Raw genomic sequence first — 14,230 nt, 5'->3', positions numbered from 1 at the left:
CATTAACGCAGCACTGATTGCCATAGGCTGGAAATATGACACTGCCGGGTCAGTGGTTATTATAGGTCCCATATGGACTGGCCCATGCTGCATATTACATCTGGTTGAGTAGAGGGATCTATGGACAATATCAATCAATTAAATCCCCTGACTGCGGACTGAGGTTTGGCAGCTTCATTGTTGTGCCTACTTATGCCGGTGATGTTAAGTTCAGGACTGAAAATAGATTTTAATTGGAATTTATCACTGACGAGGTTCAAATTTGCCTACATTGGATAGATTTTAATACAGCACTGCTAGAATGATTTTCAATGGATTTTAATGGAAAACACCCAAAACATCTGACTATAGGAGTGGGTTGATGTGGTCAAACGGATACCATCATACAATTATGCTCAATACTGCAAAATGGATGGAACACTGTAGAATGGAGTATCTATTTGGGACCATTTTTAGCTTCATCAAATGCAATACACCAAGTTTTTGCGAGATTGTCTGGTTAGTCAACTTGGCCATTTAGTGATGAGACCATTAAAATGAAAATCATCCATTTGTGCCTGGTGGCTCCAGTGCTCAATAGTAACACACTCATCGTATGCTATATTGAGTTATAGTAGACTCCATGCTAACACTTTAGCATACACTGTGTTGAGCGGTAATAGGCACAAGCATTATCATAAAGTGAGAATATGAGACCTTGTAGAAGCTATAATGCGAAATAGGAGTAATGTTACATTTTATGCAGCTAAGTCAGTTTTTACTAGATTGATAAAATAAATAATAATAAACAAAACAAAAATAATGTACTGTTTTAAACTATCAAGGTCTACTTTCCCTCTTTCTATGGTGGTGTGAGATGGAGGAATGTGTACAGCAGGGTTGGGGTCAATTCATGAATGAATTCATCAATTCCAATTCAACTGGTGAATTGGAATTGGAATTTGAAAAAACCTACAGGAAACAGAATTCGTATTGAAATCGAATTCAATTAAATTCTGTGTTGTTTTTTATGTGTTCTTACCACATATCTGAGATCACATGTAGTGTTAAAAAAACAAACAGAAAATAAACCTGGCGACATCAGCTATATTGAGTTAATGATATTTATTTATTTATTTATTTTTAATTTAGGAATCTACAGGCCATATAACAAAAACACTGGCAACTTTTACTCAAAGGTTTTGAGTACTACTATCATTCAAACATAGTGTATGCTAAAGTGTTAGCATGGAGCACCTGCCAAAAACTGTATTCCTTTAAGCATTGACCGACATAACTGTTTATGAAATATGGGTTTGCCTTTATTTAATTTTAGATTATAAGTATTCTTCTACCTCTTTGTGAATATACTCTGTCAGTTTTCTGTTACACTGTAATATCCACTCTTAAAATCTTAAGATGTTGTTTCAGTGAATCATATATTGTCATATTTCAACCAAGCTTGTTGAAAACAATAAAATCATAAATTATAAAGCAGAAAAAGTGTCCAATGGCTATGTGATATGCCATCAGCATAACAGACTGAAGACCTCTATCCAGACATTGTGTGATCTGGCTGCCATAGATGATGAAAATGATTCACAACAAACCCAGCTCAGGCAAAGTCCTATATATAGTTTTAATTAATGATCAGAAAAATTCAGCAAATTATGAATACAAAGCCGGAGAAACGGATTTTGCACTTGCTATGCAGAGAAAAAATTCTCTCTTGTTCAGGCAATTTGGAGACAATTGAAGGATTATGGCAGCAACCCCCATTGATTTTATAAATCTAATCTAATAGCTATATATTGTCATACTCTGAGAAGTCCTCTAACAGGACTTATCAAGCTAAGTATGTCACCCTGGTCACGACAGCACCAACACACATGTAATGTTTTTAGTAATATTCACACGCTTACCTCTAAACGTGCACATACAGTACTGTTGCAACCATTTCAAATGCTGAAGGTAAACTGCATTTCATCCTGCACCTCAGACCAATCTAACCAGTCCTTCGCCACGCTGAACTCTGCTACTTTATGCCAACACACACACACAGGCACCCACCCACACACACACACACACACACACACACACACACACAGAACAGCAGTAAAGATAAACCCTGACTGTTTCATTAGAAGATAATAGTGTTGCTTGCATTAAAAGATGCTTTAACACCCATACAACTGGAGCTAGTGTGTGTGTGTGTGTGTGTGTGTGTGTGTGTGTGTTCATTCCATAGTCAGGTCTTGTCTCTCTTTGTTCAAGTAACATGTCTCTACCTGTTTCATCTGAGTCACACACTGTGGGGTGGATGACCATTCCTTTCTAACACACACACACAAACACACAGCAGAGACTGCATGTTGTACAGTGAGGGGTCAAGCCCACTGGTCTTGCTTTGTGTTGGTGTGTCATTAGCAGTAATAGCCTCTAATGAGCCACAGTGAAAACAAAGGATGAGACACAGGAATGTTTTAATTGGCAAAGGAGAGGAGGAGGAGAGTCCGGAGAGAGCGAGAGAAGGAAGTGGAAGGAAAAAGGAAAAGAGGAAGATTTGTGGCTGTTTGGGTCTGGTTGTTCTCTGTGGACCAGAGATTGAAAGGGAGAGGTTAGCCTAAATTACAAAGTGAACAGAAAGTAGAGAGAGAGAAGGAATACAAATAGGAGATGGAGTGAAGTGAAGAGAGAAAGAATGAGAGAGCGAGAGGATAGAAAATATGGAAAATGAAGGGAGAGAGTCTAAAGAAAATCAGACTGAGGAGTACAAGAGGGAAAGCAAGGAAGAATAATAAGGCTTTTAGTTAAGCTTAGATGAGAGTACAAGCCTGTTCATACAGAGGGCAGTTTAGACTAAACGCCTGGTCTCAAGTAAATCACGAAAAAAAGCAAATCTTGGAAAAACTCTTGTTGGGCTCCATTTGGTCACACTACAGGATAATCTGACTGGCCTGGTTTTGACTAGCTCAGATTCACCCTGAAGTCCTGACTCACCCCGACTAACCCAGACTCACCCCAACTAGCCCAAACTCACCTGAACTAGCCCATATTCGCCCCGAATTGCCCAGACTCATTCAGACTGGCCCAGACTCACTCCAGACTGGCCCAACCTCACCCCAACTGCCCCCCTGACTGGCCCTGAATCACTCCAACTGGCCCAAACTCACCCTAACTGGCCCAGACTTAACCCCATTGACCCAGACTGACACTGACTGGCCCAAAGTCACCCTGACTGGCCCAGACTCACTCCGGCTGGCCCAAACTCACCCCAACTGGCTCAGACTTAACCCCATTGACCCAGACTGACTCTGACTGGCCCAAACTTACCCTGACTGGCCCAGACTTAACCTGACTGGACCAAACTCACCCCAAGTAGCCCAGACTCACCCCGACTGACCCAGACTGACTCTGTCTGGCCCAAACTCACTCTGACTCACCCCAACTGGCCCAGATTTAACCCAACTGGCCCAAACTCCCTCCGACTGGCTCAGACTCACCCTTTATTCTGAAAATGATATTCCGCGAAAGCGCTGGGGGTCTGAGTCTGTGTTTTCACTGTCTCAGGAAAATACTTGACTTTATGCTCCATCTAACAGTTTCCCATCACTGTGTCTACATTGAGGTAGGGTAGATTACTACCCCACCTCTGCTGAATTATTGTGCATCTATTGGTGTAAAAGGTTCAGTAAAAAAACAGTCATGTCTCCACCAGACAGACCTTAACCAGTAGTGGGCATTATGTCAATGCCCATGATAGATGACAACAGGGTTTGACTGCTAAGAGTTTTTGTAGACTGATACTGATAGCCAATATTTTGCAAAAAATAAATAAATAGATAAACAATAGAGTGTTTATTTCTGTTAGGGTGGAAACAGCTCTGAAACGGCAAAAAATAAAAACAAATAATTATACATATTCATGCATACTTATGCGGAATCTGATCATAATGTCTAATTAGAGTGAAATTAAGGGTTAAGGTTGAGGACTTAAGCATAAGCAATGAGTTTATTGATCAATTCTCATTTTTAATAAAAAGACAATATTGGCTCCATATATCAGTCTAACTAATGGGAAATCTCTGCCAAGACAATACACATCTGTCTGCATGGAACAACAGACAGACAACACAGCTGCACTGTCTGCTGCTTAGAGACGCTTTGTCCAAGAGCAAACACACTGGAAATAACATCAATGTAGAATGTATGTGTGTATGTGTGTGTGTGTGTGTGTGTGTGTGTGTGTGTGTGTGTGTGTGTGCGTGCGTGTGTGTGTGTGTGTGCGTGTGCAAATTTACAGTAGGAAACATGCATGTGCGCACATGCACACACACACAATCTTATTGCAAACAGCAGCTCTATTCCAGACATCTTGTCCAAGAGGGATCCATACAAGCACGCCTACTGTAGAGGAAGCTTTCTATTGCTACACTGCAACCCATTATGTTTCCCTAAAGGCATCTTCACATTATGGTTGTCTTAATTCCAGTGTTGGTTTTCATTTTAAGATACTTTTGGGAAACACTGAACAGAATGTCACAGCAAAACCGTAGACAGAAAGTTCCTATTGTTCAATGTTGACACCTTGTGGCTACACTTGAATGTGCGTGAATGTATGAGTGTGTGTGTGTGTGTGTGTGTGTGTGTGCTGTCCACCACTCACTCCATTGTGATGGAACAAGATGCCTGAACCAAAGAAAACAACACACACACACACACACACACACACACACACACACACAAACGCTTGTATTACTATATTTGTGGGGAGCTTCATTCATGACATTCTGTCCTCCATGTGAGGACATTTGGTCCTCATAAGTATACAAATACAGGAATACACACACACGCACACACACTTCTACCCCGTCCTCCTTATCGTCTCTCATTTCCCATGTTTATTCTCTTCTTTACCGCTCTCCTTTCATTTCTCCATTTCATCCCATTCATTCCATTTCAACTCTCCCCTTTCCACCTACTGTACTTTCATTCTGTGAAACTTACCCGTCCCCTCTCTCCATCTGTTGCTCAGTCCATATACTATACTCGATCCTCCACTTCGTTCTTACACCCTTCTACCTTTTCATTGCCTCCGTCCCTCCCTTCCTCCTTCTTACTCATCAAAGTAATACAGGTTCATGCTAGCCCATGACTCATCTCAACCTCCACGCCCAGACTTATATGTACTCTTTCTACACCCAGAAAAAAAGGGTTCTTCTAGGGTTGTTTGGTATAGGCTAGTGGTTCTATATAGACAGTGATGTAGTGGTAAATAAACAAGAGGGTGAGCTATAACTTCTAGTCAGTGGTCATCATAAGGCAAAGAAACCAACAATATGCGCATAAATCAAATAGTAATTCAGCATAATTTACATCACTTTGATACTACTTGTTGATACAACAATGTATACTATGTATGTACAGCATGAAGACTAATTTCAGCCTAAAAAGGTGGTAAACTGTATAAAAAGTATTTTATTTATTTATTGCCAATTTTGGATTTATTTTATTTACTTGTTTATCTAGTGAGGTATTATTATGTATCTGTTTATTGGCTTGGTTATGGCCAAGTGAGAATTGGGTCGTTATTCAGAATGGTAAATGTTCACAACAAGTTGTTTAAAGCTGCAATAAGCAATTTTCTGACCACTAGAGGGTGACAGAAACCACAGCACATTTGTAAATAAAGCACAGCAAAGCTACTACATTACGGAGGCCCCTTAGGACAAATCTAGCGAAGGACCGTGCATAAAGTTACATGTCCCACAATGACAAGTGAAGATAGGTAGCAAGTTTACTAGTTTACCAAGTTGACTCGCTCGCTTCATCAGTTCCACCATTAAGAGAATTGTTTTCAGGAATGGGAGGGGGTGAGGGCCGCTTTTAAACGGCGAGCGAGGTGCCAAGCTAGTTTAAAAAAAAAAAAAAAAAGCTACTGAATGGAGCGGGAGGAGCTTCGTTCCGGAGCAGAATTTGACAACAAGCTTTAGAAAAGAGGTGAAAACAGCAACACAGCTGGCCCGCATGGATGTTGGTCTATATCATTATGTCTCAATGAAATCTCCACACAGCACACATGAGTTTCAGGATTGGTTAGAAGGTCTGATATCGCTTATTGCAGGTTTAATGTCATGGTGGAGGAGTCCAATTGAAATATATCTAAATAAATAAATAAATAAAATAGAACCCTTTTTGTTAAGAGTGTAGCTCTTGATCAGTCTCATACACTGCCAGGTGTTATGGCATACCCTCCAGTGAAGTTCTACTGTAATGTCTACTGCTCACAGGAGAATGGGAAGGTATAGTCAGATACATTTGTGTGCATGTGCATGTGCATGCTCACATACACACTCACATGCACGCACACACACACTTTTCCAAGAAGGTGCAATTAACTGGAGGTGGGGCATGATTGTGTGTGGGTTTGAAGTAATGAACAAGTGGTTTATAGGGTTTGGCTGTGTGGGCCCGGGAGAGCAATAAGGAGAACAAACAAAACACACACACACATACGCAAACACACACACCAAGATGTTTTTTTTCTTAGTAATTGCATCGGAGCTCTGCCAAAAATATGAATCACAGTGCTTCTAAAACGTTTGGGCTTTGACCAAAGCTTTTGAAATGTGTTCTTGCGATTGAGCAAGAGGTTCACTCCTCATGGCTAGGAGTGATAGTCTGGCGCGATCAAGTCAACCAAGAAGAGAAAGGAAAGCAACTGGGAAACTCTGGTTTTAAATAGTCATTTGGGAGATTCGGGAAGGCCAGAATAGAAGTCCCTGAAGGAGTTCAACTTTAGACTTGGTAAAATACCAGCAAATGGGCCCTATAATTGCTGGCACCTCTATTGCTGAAAGTTCTATTCATGTTGTTAGGCTGGGGCTTTGGCTGCCAGCACAACCATGGAGGAAGCCCAGAGAGTTTTTTTTTTTACTGTGATAAAAAGCAGCGATAAATAAAATACTAGTCTTCTACCAGGGGGGTGTTCTTTGTTTAAAGTTGTTGTTGCTTCGTCTAAGAAAATGTGTGAAAGAAGAATCCAGAGACTTTCCAGGAATACAAAGGGGATGACTGGGTCTTTCAATGTTGGGGACACTGGACATTGAACATTGGTGCATTTGTGGGTGGCACACACACACACACACACACACACACACATGCACACACACACAGAGACCAATACATACATACACATACCGACACACACACAGACTGATATGGGGTTTTTTAAAACCGATACAAATATATATATTTTTTTTTACCTGATATTTTTTATCTTTGCATCTCAGCATCTTTGTATCTAATATCTTCAAATTTGATCATTTTCATGCCAAAAAATTTCAAGTATTTATTGGTTTTCCACGTTTCCTCCAGAATTGTATTCTTGTTAGGGTGGAAAAGCCTCTGAAGCAGCATTTAGACTATCATGGGACACTAAAACTCTCCATTGAAACCCAGACTAATGAAATTCTTTTACCACCTATTCAGTGGTATTGTAACTCTGGGATACATAGCTGCCTTTAAATGAAGACTTAATTTACAAAAAAACATGCGCAAAGAAACAAAATTCATTGCATGTTTTACAGATTGTTGAGTGAAATTCTCCCACGCCACACTGGAATGATATCTTTGGTTAGACACCTGATATAATAATAATAAAGACATGTTGACTAGCTATGATCAGGGAGGAATCTGCATCATATTAGAGGTGGACTGCACAAACTGGACCATATCTGATTTTTAATATAAGACCAATATCAGTGAACCAATATCCTGCAGACAGACACATAAGTCTCCATTTAGCAGAGAGAACGGACAACAGTATTCTGTGTTCTGCTTCTCTGCCTTGTATTTCATCCTCTGGCTTCTTTGTCTGTCTTTCTGGTTGTCCAACCTGAGCATTGACGCCAACCTCCAGGCAGTCGGCTGCCAGGCTGCCAGGCCGCCAGGCTGCCAGGGAAACCCAAACATAAGTGCCAATCCCACCAGGGCGGGTGCAGACCAGACCGACAGCCTCCAGACAGCAACCGTGCCCATGTCTTGGTCCTGTGCCAACCCCACACCATCATAATAAAAGCTAGAGACACACTATCACTTTTGTCATCTAAACGCTGTATGAAGAGATCCAATTGTTGTGAGAGTTTAGTTGCAGGTAGCCTAGATTAGATGAAATTTGAATGATAATGGACATTGAGAATAATGTAGTAATAACTAAATCAAGATACATCCTCACTGATAGATTCACGGGTTGAAGCAGGTGTCCATGTGCATTGCTACCAATTCCCATTATTAGGTGGAAGATGGAAGAATATACAGAAATGTGTTCAGAACATGCAGATGTGCATTGTTCAGATGCAGATGGTATTCCATAAGAAAAGAGTTAATTATTATAGGTAAGTGGCAGCATTAACCCTACACATCAAATAGAACAACAGTTCACCATTAGCCTCTGCTTGGGCCTGGAGATTGTCTGTTGCTGCACTCATATCATGTAGGAAAGATGGTAGATACACTTAAGCTTTCAGATAGTAAATACTATAGAAAATACTGTTCACTCAGCTTTCAGATGATAAATACAGAAAATACTGTTTACCTCAGCTTTCAGATGGTAAATATTAGTTGAATATACTGTTCAACTCAGCTTTCAGATGGTACATACTACAGAAAATACTGTTCCCTCAGCTTTCAGATGGTAAGAACATAGGTCATTTTGTGATCACAACTCTTAAAATGCCATGGCAAGACAAAATACTTGCTGGATCTTTGGCTTGTGGTTGACATTAGTTTGCTGTGAAACATGAAGTCAAATGTCTCACTCACTAAACGTGTCAAGTGTGAAAAGGCTGAGGATACTTAACCAATTAATATCTTCAGAAAAAAACTTTGTGCCTTAAAGGCTACAAATGAGTATGAATGTGTGAACAAGCTGTTGCTTTTAAACTTTAAGTCGTTGCGGCAATTATTCCCATATGATGTCAATGTAGCATGTAATTGTTTGCCCGTTAATTTGATGTTTTGCTAGGCTTCCAGCACCACTAGCCTCAGGCTTTCTCTGTTTACTGCTAGCATGCTACTGCACCAAGCTACCAGCTAACACCATTAGCCTGAGGCATGTCTTGTTAGTGTGTTAGGTAGCTAGCTGAGGCCACTACGCTGTAAATAAGCTCTGGAGCTGTCAGGCTTAATCTGAAGTCTGTAATTAGTGGCACCCCACCCCGTTTTAATCCACCCGCCCACACACACACACACACACACACACACACACACACACACACACACAGACGCACACTGACACAGGCACACACACAGACACACAGGCTGTTGGCTGACACTAACAGGCACCTTCTTTCCACTGCTGCTAAATATACCCCAACAATTAGCTGTTAGGCTAAAATCAATATTACGAAAGAATACATTGAGGACAGAAGGAGAGTAGGAAGGAAGGAAGCAAGAGACTAAATAAAGAACTGAATAAATCTGTTAATTTCCCTGTTGTCATATGAATTCATAACTTGAATTTCAGTGATTTTTGTGTTTTAACTTCTATTGAAGATGACATGTTCCTCTCTGGGTTGAGAAATAGCTGCAAACATTGAGTTTATGAAACCCTTTACAAACCCATTGGATAAACGCAAAAATGCATCGTGGTCAAGAACAAGGCAGTATTCGTTCCTGAAAATTTGACATTTGGGAGATACAAGGTTTTCACGTACAGCAGTGATTTGCAATTTGAGCATGGCCAAAAAATAAAAAATAGCAGTATATGATTATCATAACTAACTGGGACTGGGACTTTGTAGTCTTATGTGGTAATTACAGGCTAGCGACCAGAAACTAATGTGAGAGGTTAGCTTGGGGGACCTCATTTACTGGCTGGCTGCTTTTTCAGTGACAGGAGTGCGGGTTGAGGGTTAGCCGCAGAAGCTAATAAAGTCAATTAGACTGCAATCACACACACACACAGACACACGCACACACACACACACACACACACACACACACACACACACAAAGAGCCCCCATCCAAACTAGGAGCACATGTTGGGATGTGAGCACTGGGAGGTGTGTCCAGTAAAAGCCAAAAGAACAGTGGTAACTAGAAGTGGAGAACAAGTTAGGTGCATTTACTAATGCCATGGTTCTGAGGCCTCCAGGGGTCCTTGAGTGGATTCCAGGGTGTCCCCAACAAAATAAGGAGGGGTAGTTTTGTTTCACCATGACTAGAATTAGAATTTATCACTAGAATTAGGGAATATATAAGAATGACTATTCTGATCCTGGAGAGGTTTTACTGTTGCCACTATTATCTCCTCATGTACAGCGTAGACAGTGATACAGTTCAATGCTAAATCAACAACTAAAATCTAACTAAAATTTTCCATAGGGATTTTGGACTACACACTAAAAGGCGGAGATGCTAATCTATGGCATACAAATTTATTCTATTCTTGCGACCGTTATAACATCATCTGAAGCGGACATGCTTGAACTTTGAAAGCTCTTGACCAGGGTTAGGCAAAGTCAAACCTCTCACAGTATTACAAAAAGATTGCCAGCAAAGCACAAAAACAAATTTTGGTACTCTTTGAAACATAGTAACTTCAGTTAAAACACTTTAACACAATGGATCCTTTATATTTTAGAGATACTGAATGATACATGTCAAGTAATGGTAATTGTATGTTAAAATAGATGTACTGTATGGCATTTTGAAATACAACATGTCAAGGCCTTCAACTCACATTAACCTTCAGATGTCACATAAATGTAGTGCAACAGTTTGAATTTGTGTACTTTACCTCCACTAGTGGTGTTACTATCAGCAGCTTGTAGCCACCTGGATAAGGACAGGCTATGCTTAACAGGCTTAAGTGTGTCTGTCCCGGCGTGACCAGGGCTCTGGGCTAAATGAGACCAACGGGATAGAGATGCATTTACCTGTAAAATGGAATACCAACCAATGTCCCTCACTAATCTACATATCCTTCAGGAATCCAATAGAAAGGTCTGTCCCATTCACCTTGTTCGACTCCGCCCACTTTGTTCAGAGGTTTTCGAACACCTTTCTGTTTTACTCTGGTCTCTGAACTTCATAGTAAAGATATGAGGATTTACCTCCCTTCCTCATCCACGGGCATTGGCAAACCAAATAGGCCCTTTTCACAAACATGGCTGCCGTACTTCCGCAGGGTGTAGCTCGGTTCTCACCATTGCCAGCGATGTTAAAAAGCCAACTTCTGTCGCCCATAACTCTGTCTGTGATCACTTATTTTGTTTCAACATAGTGTACAACACAAAACAGGTGTTGTCATTGACATATCTTTCTGTTTCTGTTGTCAGACGACTACGATATTCACTGTAATCGAGGGTCACAAAATGCTAACTGGCTAACCAAGGCTAACGGTAATTTCTGTACGCTTAGCATTTTGTGACCCTCGATCAAATCACTATTTTTTATAGTTGCGCAGTTGTCTGACAACAGACACAGAAAGATATGTCAGTGACAACACCTGTATTGTGTTATACATTATGTTGAAACACAAAATAAGTGATCACAGACAACAGAAAGTTCGCTTTTTAACATTGCTAGCAATGGTGAGAACCAATCTATACCCTGCGGAAGTACGGCAGCCATGTTTGTGAAAAGGGCCTATATTACCTGTGTACACTAAACTCCAGACGTAATGGCTAGTTTTATCACACTGAATATTGCAAGTACATGGACACTTAAATGCATGCTGTGTCACTCACAGGCCAACTGCATGCAAGCATGTCAAAGAAGGTATGAGGACCATGGTTTTATGGTTACACTGTGGATTAAACATTTATATCGAAGGTCAGTTGTTTTCATCCACCTGGAATATTTAGGACTTCATTGCTATATTTTTCTACAAAACGTCTAAATATTTAAAGGGTAAATATGTGAAAAGGATGCAATTACAAACTGATTTAGGTTTTTGAAAACCTCTTCTTTTAAACACTCTACTCAACAAAACAGCTTTTGCAGAAGAAATCACTGCGCTGACCGTCCACCTCAGCATCATGCTTTCTCTCTTTCCTCTCTCTCTCCTTGCCCTTCTCTTGTTTCCCTGACTTCCTATGGTGACTACAACGTTAAAGTCCATTCTTAGAAAAATGTCCCACGCTACCTGGAAAGCACTGGCGTTCAAGAAAAATAAATATGGAAATATGGATTTTGGAAATGCTTGTTTTGACTTTTAATCAGAGTCTAAACATCTTTAATAAAATGCAATGAAAGGGGCAGATGTCTAATTCATATTTGCATTTTAGTTTAATTTGTCCCTCAACATACAGTAGCTTGAACTCTCTTTGACTGGTGGCCACGCCCACTATGACGACATCACATCAATACCAACAATAATGTGAATACTAAATACCAACAATGGCAACCTGCAACCTGCCATCACGCAAACCAACTGATGTTAACCTTTGTGATCAAGCCAATGCAAGTAAATGCTGCACAAACCTCTTTGCTAGATCTAGCTTGAAACAAAGACATCCAGTGTAGGTTCTTATGTAATTTATAGTTGATTGTTGTTTATAGTTTTTATAGTTTTATAATTCAGTCAATTTGATTTTATCTGAGTTTTGATTACAGCAGCTGTGACATTCACTATTCAACTTTTGCTTAATATTGGATTATTAATAATTACATCAGGTTACATATGATCAGACAGTGAATAATGTAAACTGATGCACACGCACACGCACACACACACAAGCACACACACACAAACACATCTGAATATATCAGTCCCTTTGCTGATCGACCTTAAAGAGATGAGTGTGGGGACAGGACAAGCACACACACACACACACACACACACACACTTTTCTCTAGTCACACCCCACAGGCATGGTTTTATTTAGTTCTTCACATCAGCAGCAAATCTGGCTTCAGTGGTAGCACACACAGACACAGATATGCATGAACACACACACACACACACACACACACTCAACTGCATCTCATCCAACAAAGACACAACAGAAACTAACCACAAAGAGAGAGAGAGAGAGAGACAGCAAAAACAGGAAACCCCTCTGCCTTCTCTCTCCCCTCTCTCTTTTCCCTCACCGCTTCCTTCGCCTATTAAATAAAGAGCATGTGCAGCAGTGCTTACCTTCTTTCACAGTCCCTTCTCTTTCCCCTGTCGTTTCCCTCCTCTTCTTTGTTGCTTTCTTCACTCAAGTCTTCCTGTTGGTAGTAGCTGCCTACAGCATGCTAGGGCTTGGTTGGAAAAGGGTGGACTGGAGAAAAGAGAGAGAGAGAGAAAGAGAGAGAGAGAGAGGGAGAGAGAGAGAGTCAGTCTGCATGAAAGCAGGGAATCGAAAGAAGAAGAGAAATTTGAAACCGCCAGCGCTCCTGAAACAATCATGCCCCCCTTTTTCCTCTACTGCTGTCTACCTCCATCTCCTCTCCTTCAGTGACTGCTTCCCTCCCTTTTTCTCTGCCATGCTACATCACCCACTCATTCATATTTACTTTGCATTGTCGTGTCCAACTTGGACGGACCCCTTCATCCATTACCATTTCCACCGCTCTTTTGTTGTCACTTTGCTATTCTCCCCTTCTTTTCTCCACCTCCCCACCCACTGATCTCTCACCTCTCCTCTTTCCCCATTTCTCTCTCCATCTCCATCTGGCTCTCTTTCCTTGTTTCCTTTTGCCTTCTCTGAAAACCACACACGCCTCCCTCGGTCTGGGTTGAAGGCGGGATAGCAGAAAGAAAGGGGTGGAGAGGAGAAAAAAAAAGAAGAAAAAGTCTTCTTTCCCACATTTTCACCATAGTCAATTTATAGACTTTTATTGAGTTTGCATGGCACGCATCCCGAGGGTGCCCTGAAATATCAGCAGCACTGTAGCGCATGGCTGGAGCTGCACTCCAAAACACAGCGACTCGAAAACAACCTCAGGCCCTGAAATACAAGTCACTCAGCTCACTCAAGCACGGTCCAGGTTTTTCACATTAACATTTATATTGGGAAGCACGTTACACTCATTCATATTTACCATACTGTACATCAGTGATTCTCCTTTTTCAATATCAAGGACCCCTAATTTAGTACACATTAGGGCCACGGACCATTGGATGAGATTTTGTCTCTCGGACCCAAATCTGAGAATATTTTTATTGTTAGATATGATTTTGTTCAGAATTTCAAGACTATCTGTATTGTAGGTAGAGAGATAACAGTGAAATTCTGATCAAAACAGTAATCCTTC

At 40.8% G+C, this 14,230-nt stretch overlaps 1 protein-coding gene across 5 annotated transcripts in view; it reads right to left on the bottom strand.

Annotated features, from left to right (window-relative positions):
• Window positions 1–13,141, bottom strand: part of plekha6 (pleckstrin homology domain containing, family A member 6) — a 117,592-nt gene extending 104,451 nt beyond the window's left edge. For 4 of the 5 annotated variants that reach the window (XM_078283487.1, XM_078283483.1, XM_078283484.1 and 1 more), the window contains exon 1: window positions 4,987–5,100. In XM_078283487.1, coding sequence (XP_078139613.1) covers window positions 4,987–5,003 — 17 coding nt within the window. In that variant the 5' untranslated portion in view covers window positions 5,004–5,100. Of the gene's footprint in view, window positions 1–4,986; window positions 5,101–13,127 lie in introns of those variants that run through there. The other variant, XM_078283486.1, reaches the window with a different exon arrangement.
• Window positions 13,142–14,230: the final 1,089 nt, after the last annotated feature.

The sequence above is a fragment of the Centroberyx gerrardi genome, chromosome 5 (assembly GCF_048128805.1).
Source record: "Centroberyx gerrardi isolate f3 chromosome 5, fCenGer3.hap1.cur.20231027, whole genome shotgun sequence".
NCBI classification, from domain to species: Eukaryota; Metazoa; Chordata; class Actinopteri; order Beryciformes; family Berycidae; genus Centroberyx; species Centroberyx gerrardi.
Note: the sequence above shows the minus strand (reverse complement) of the source record. Positions and strands in the feature narration are given on the sequence as shown.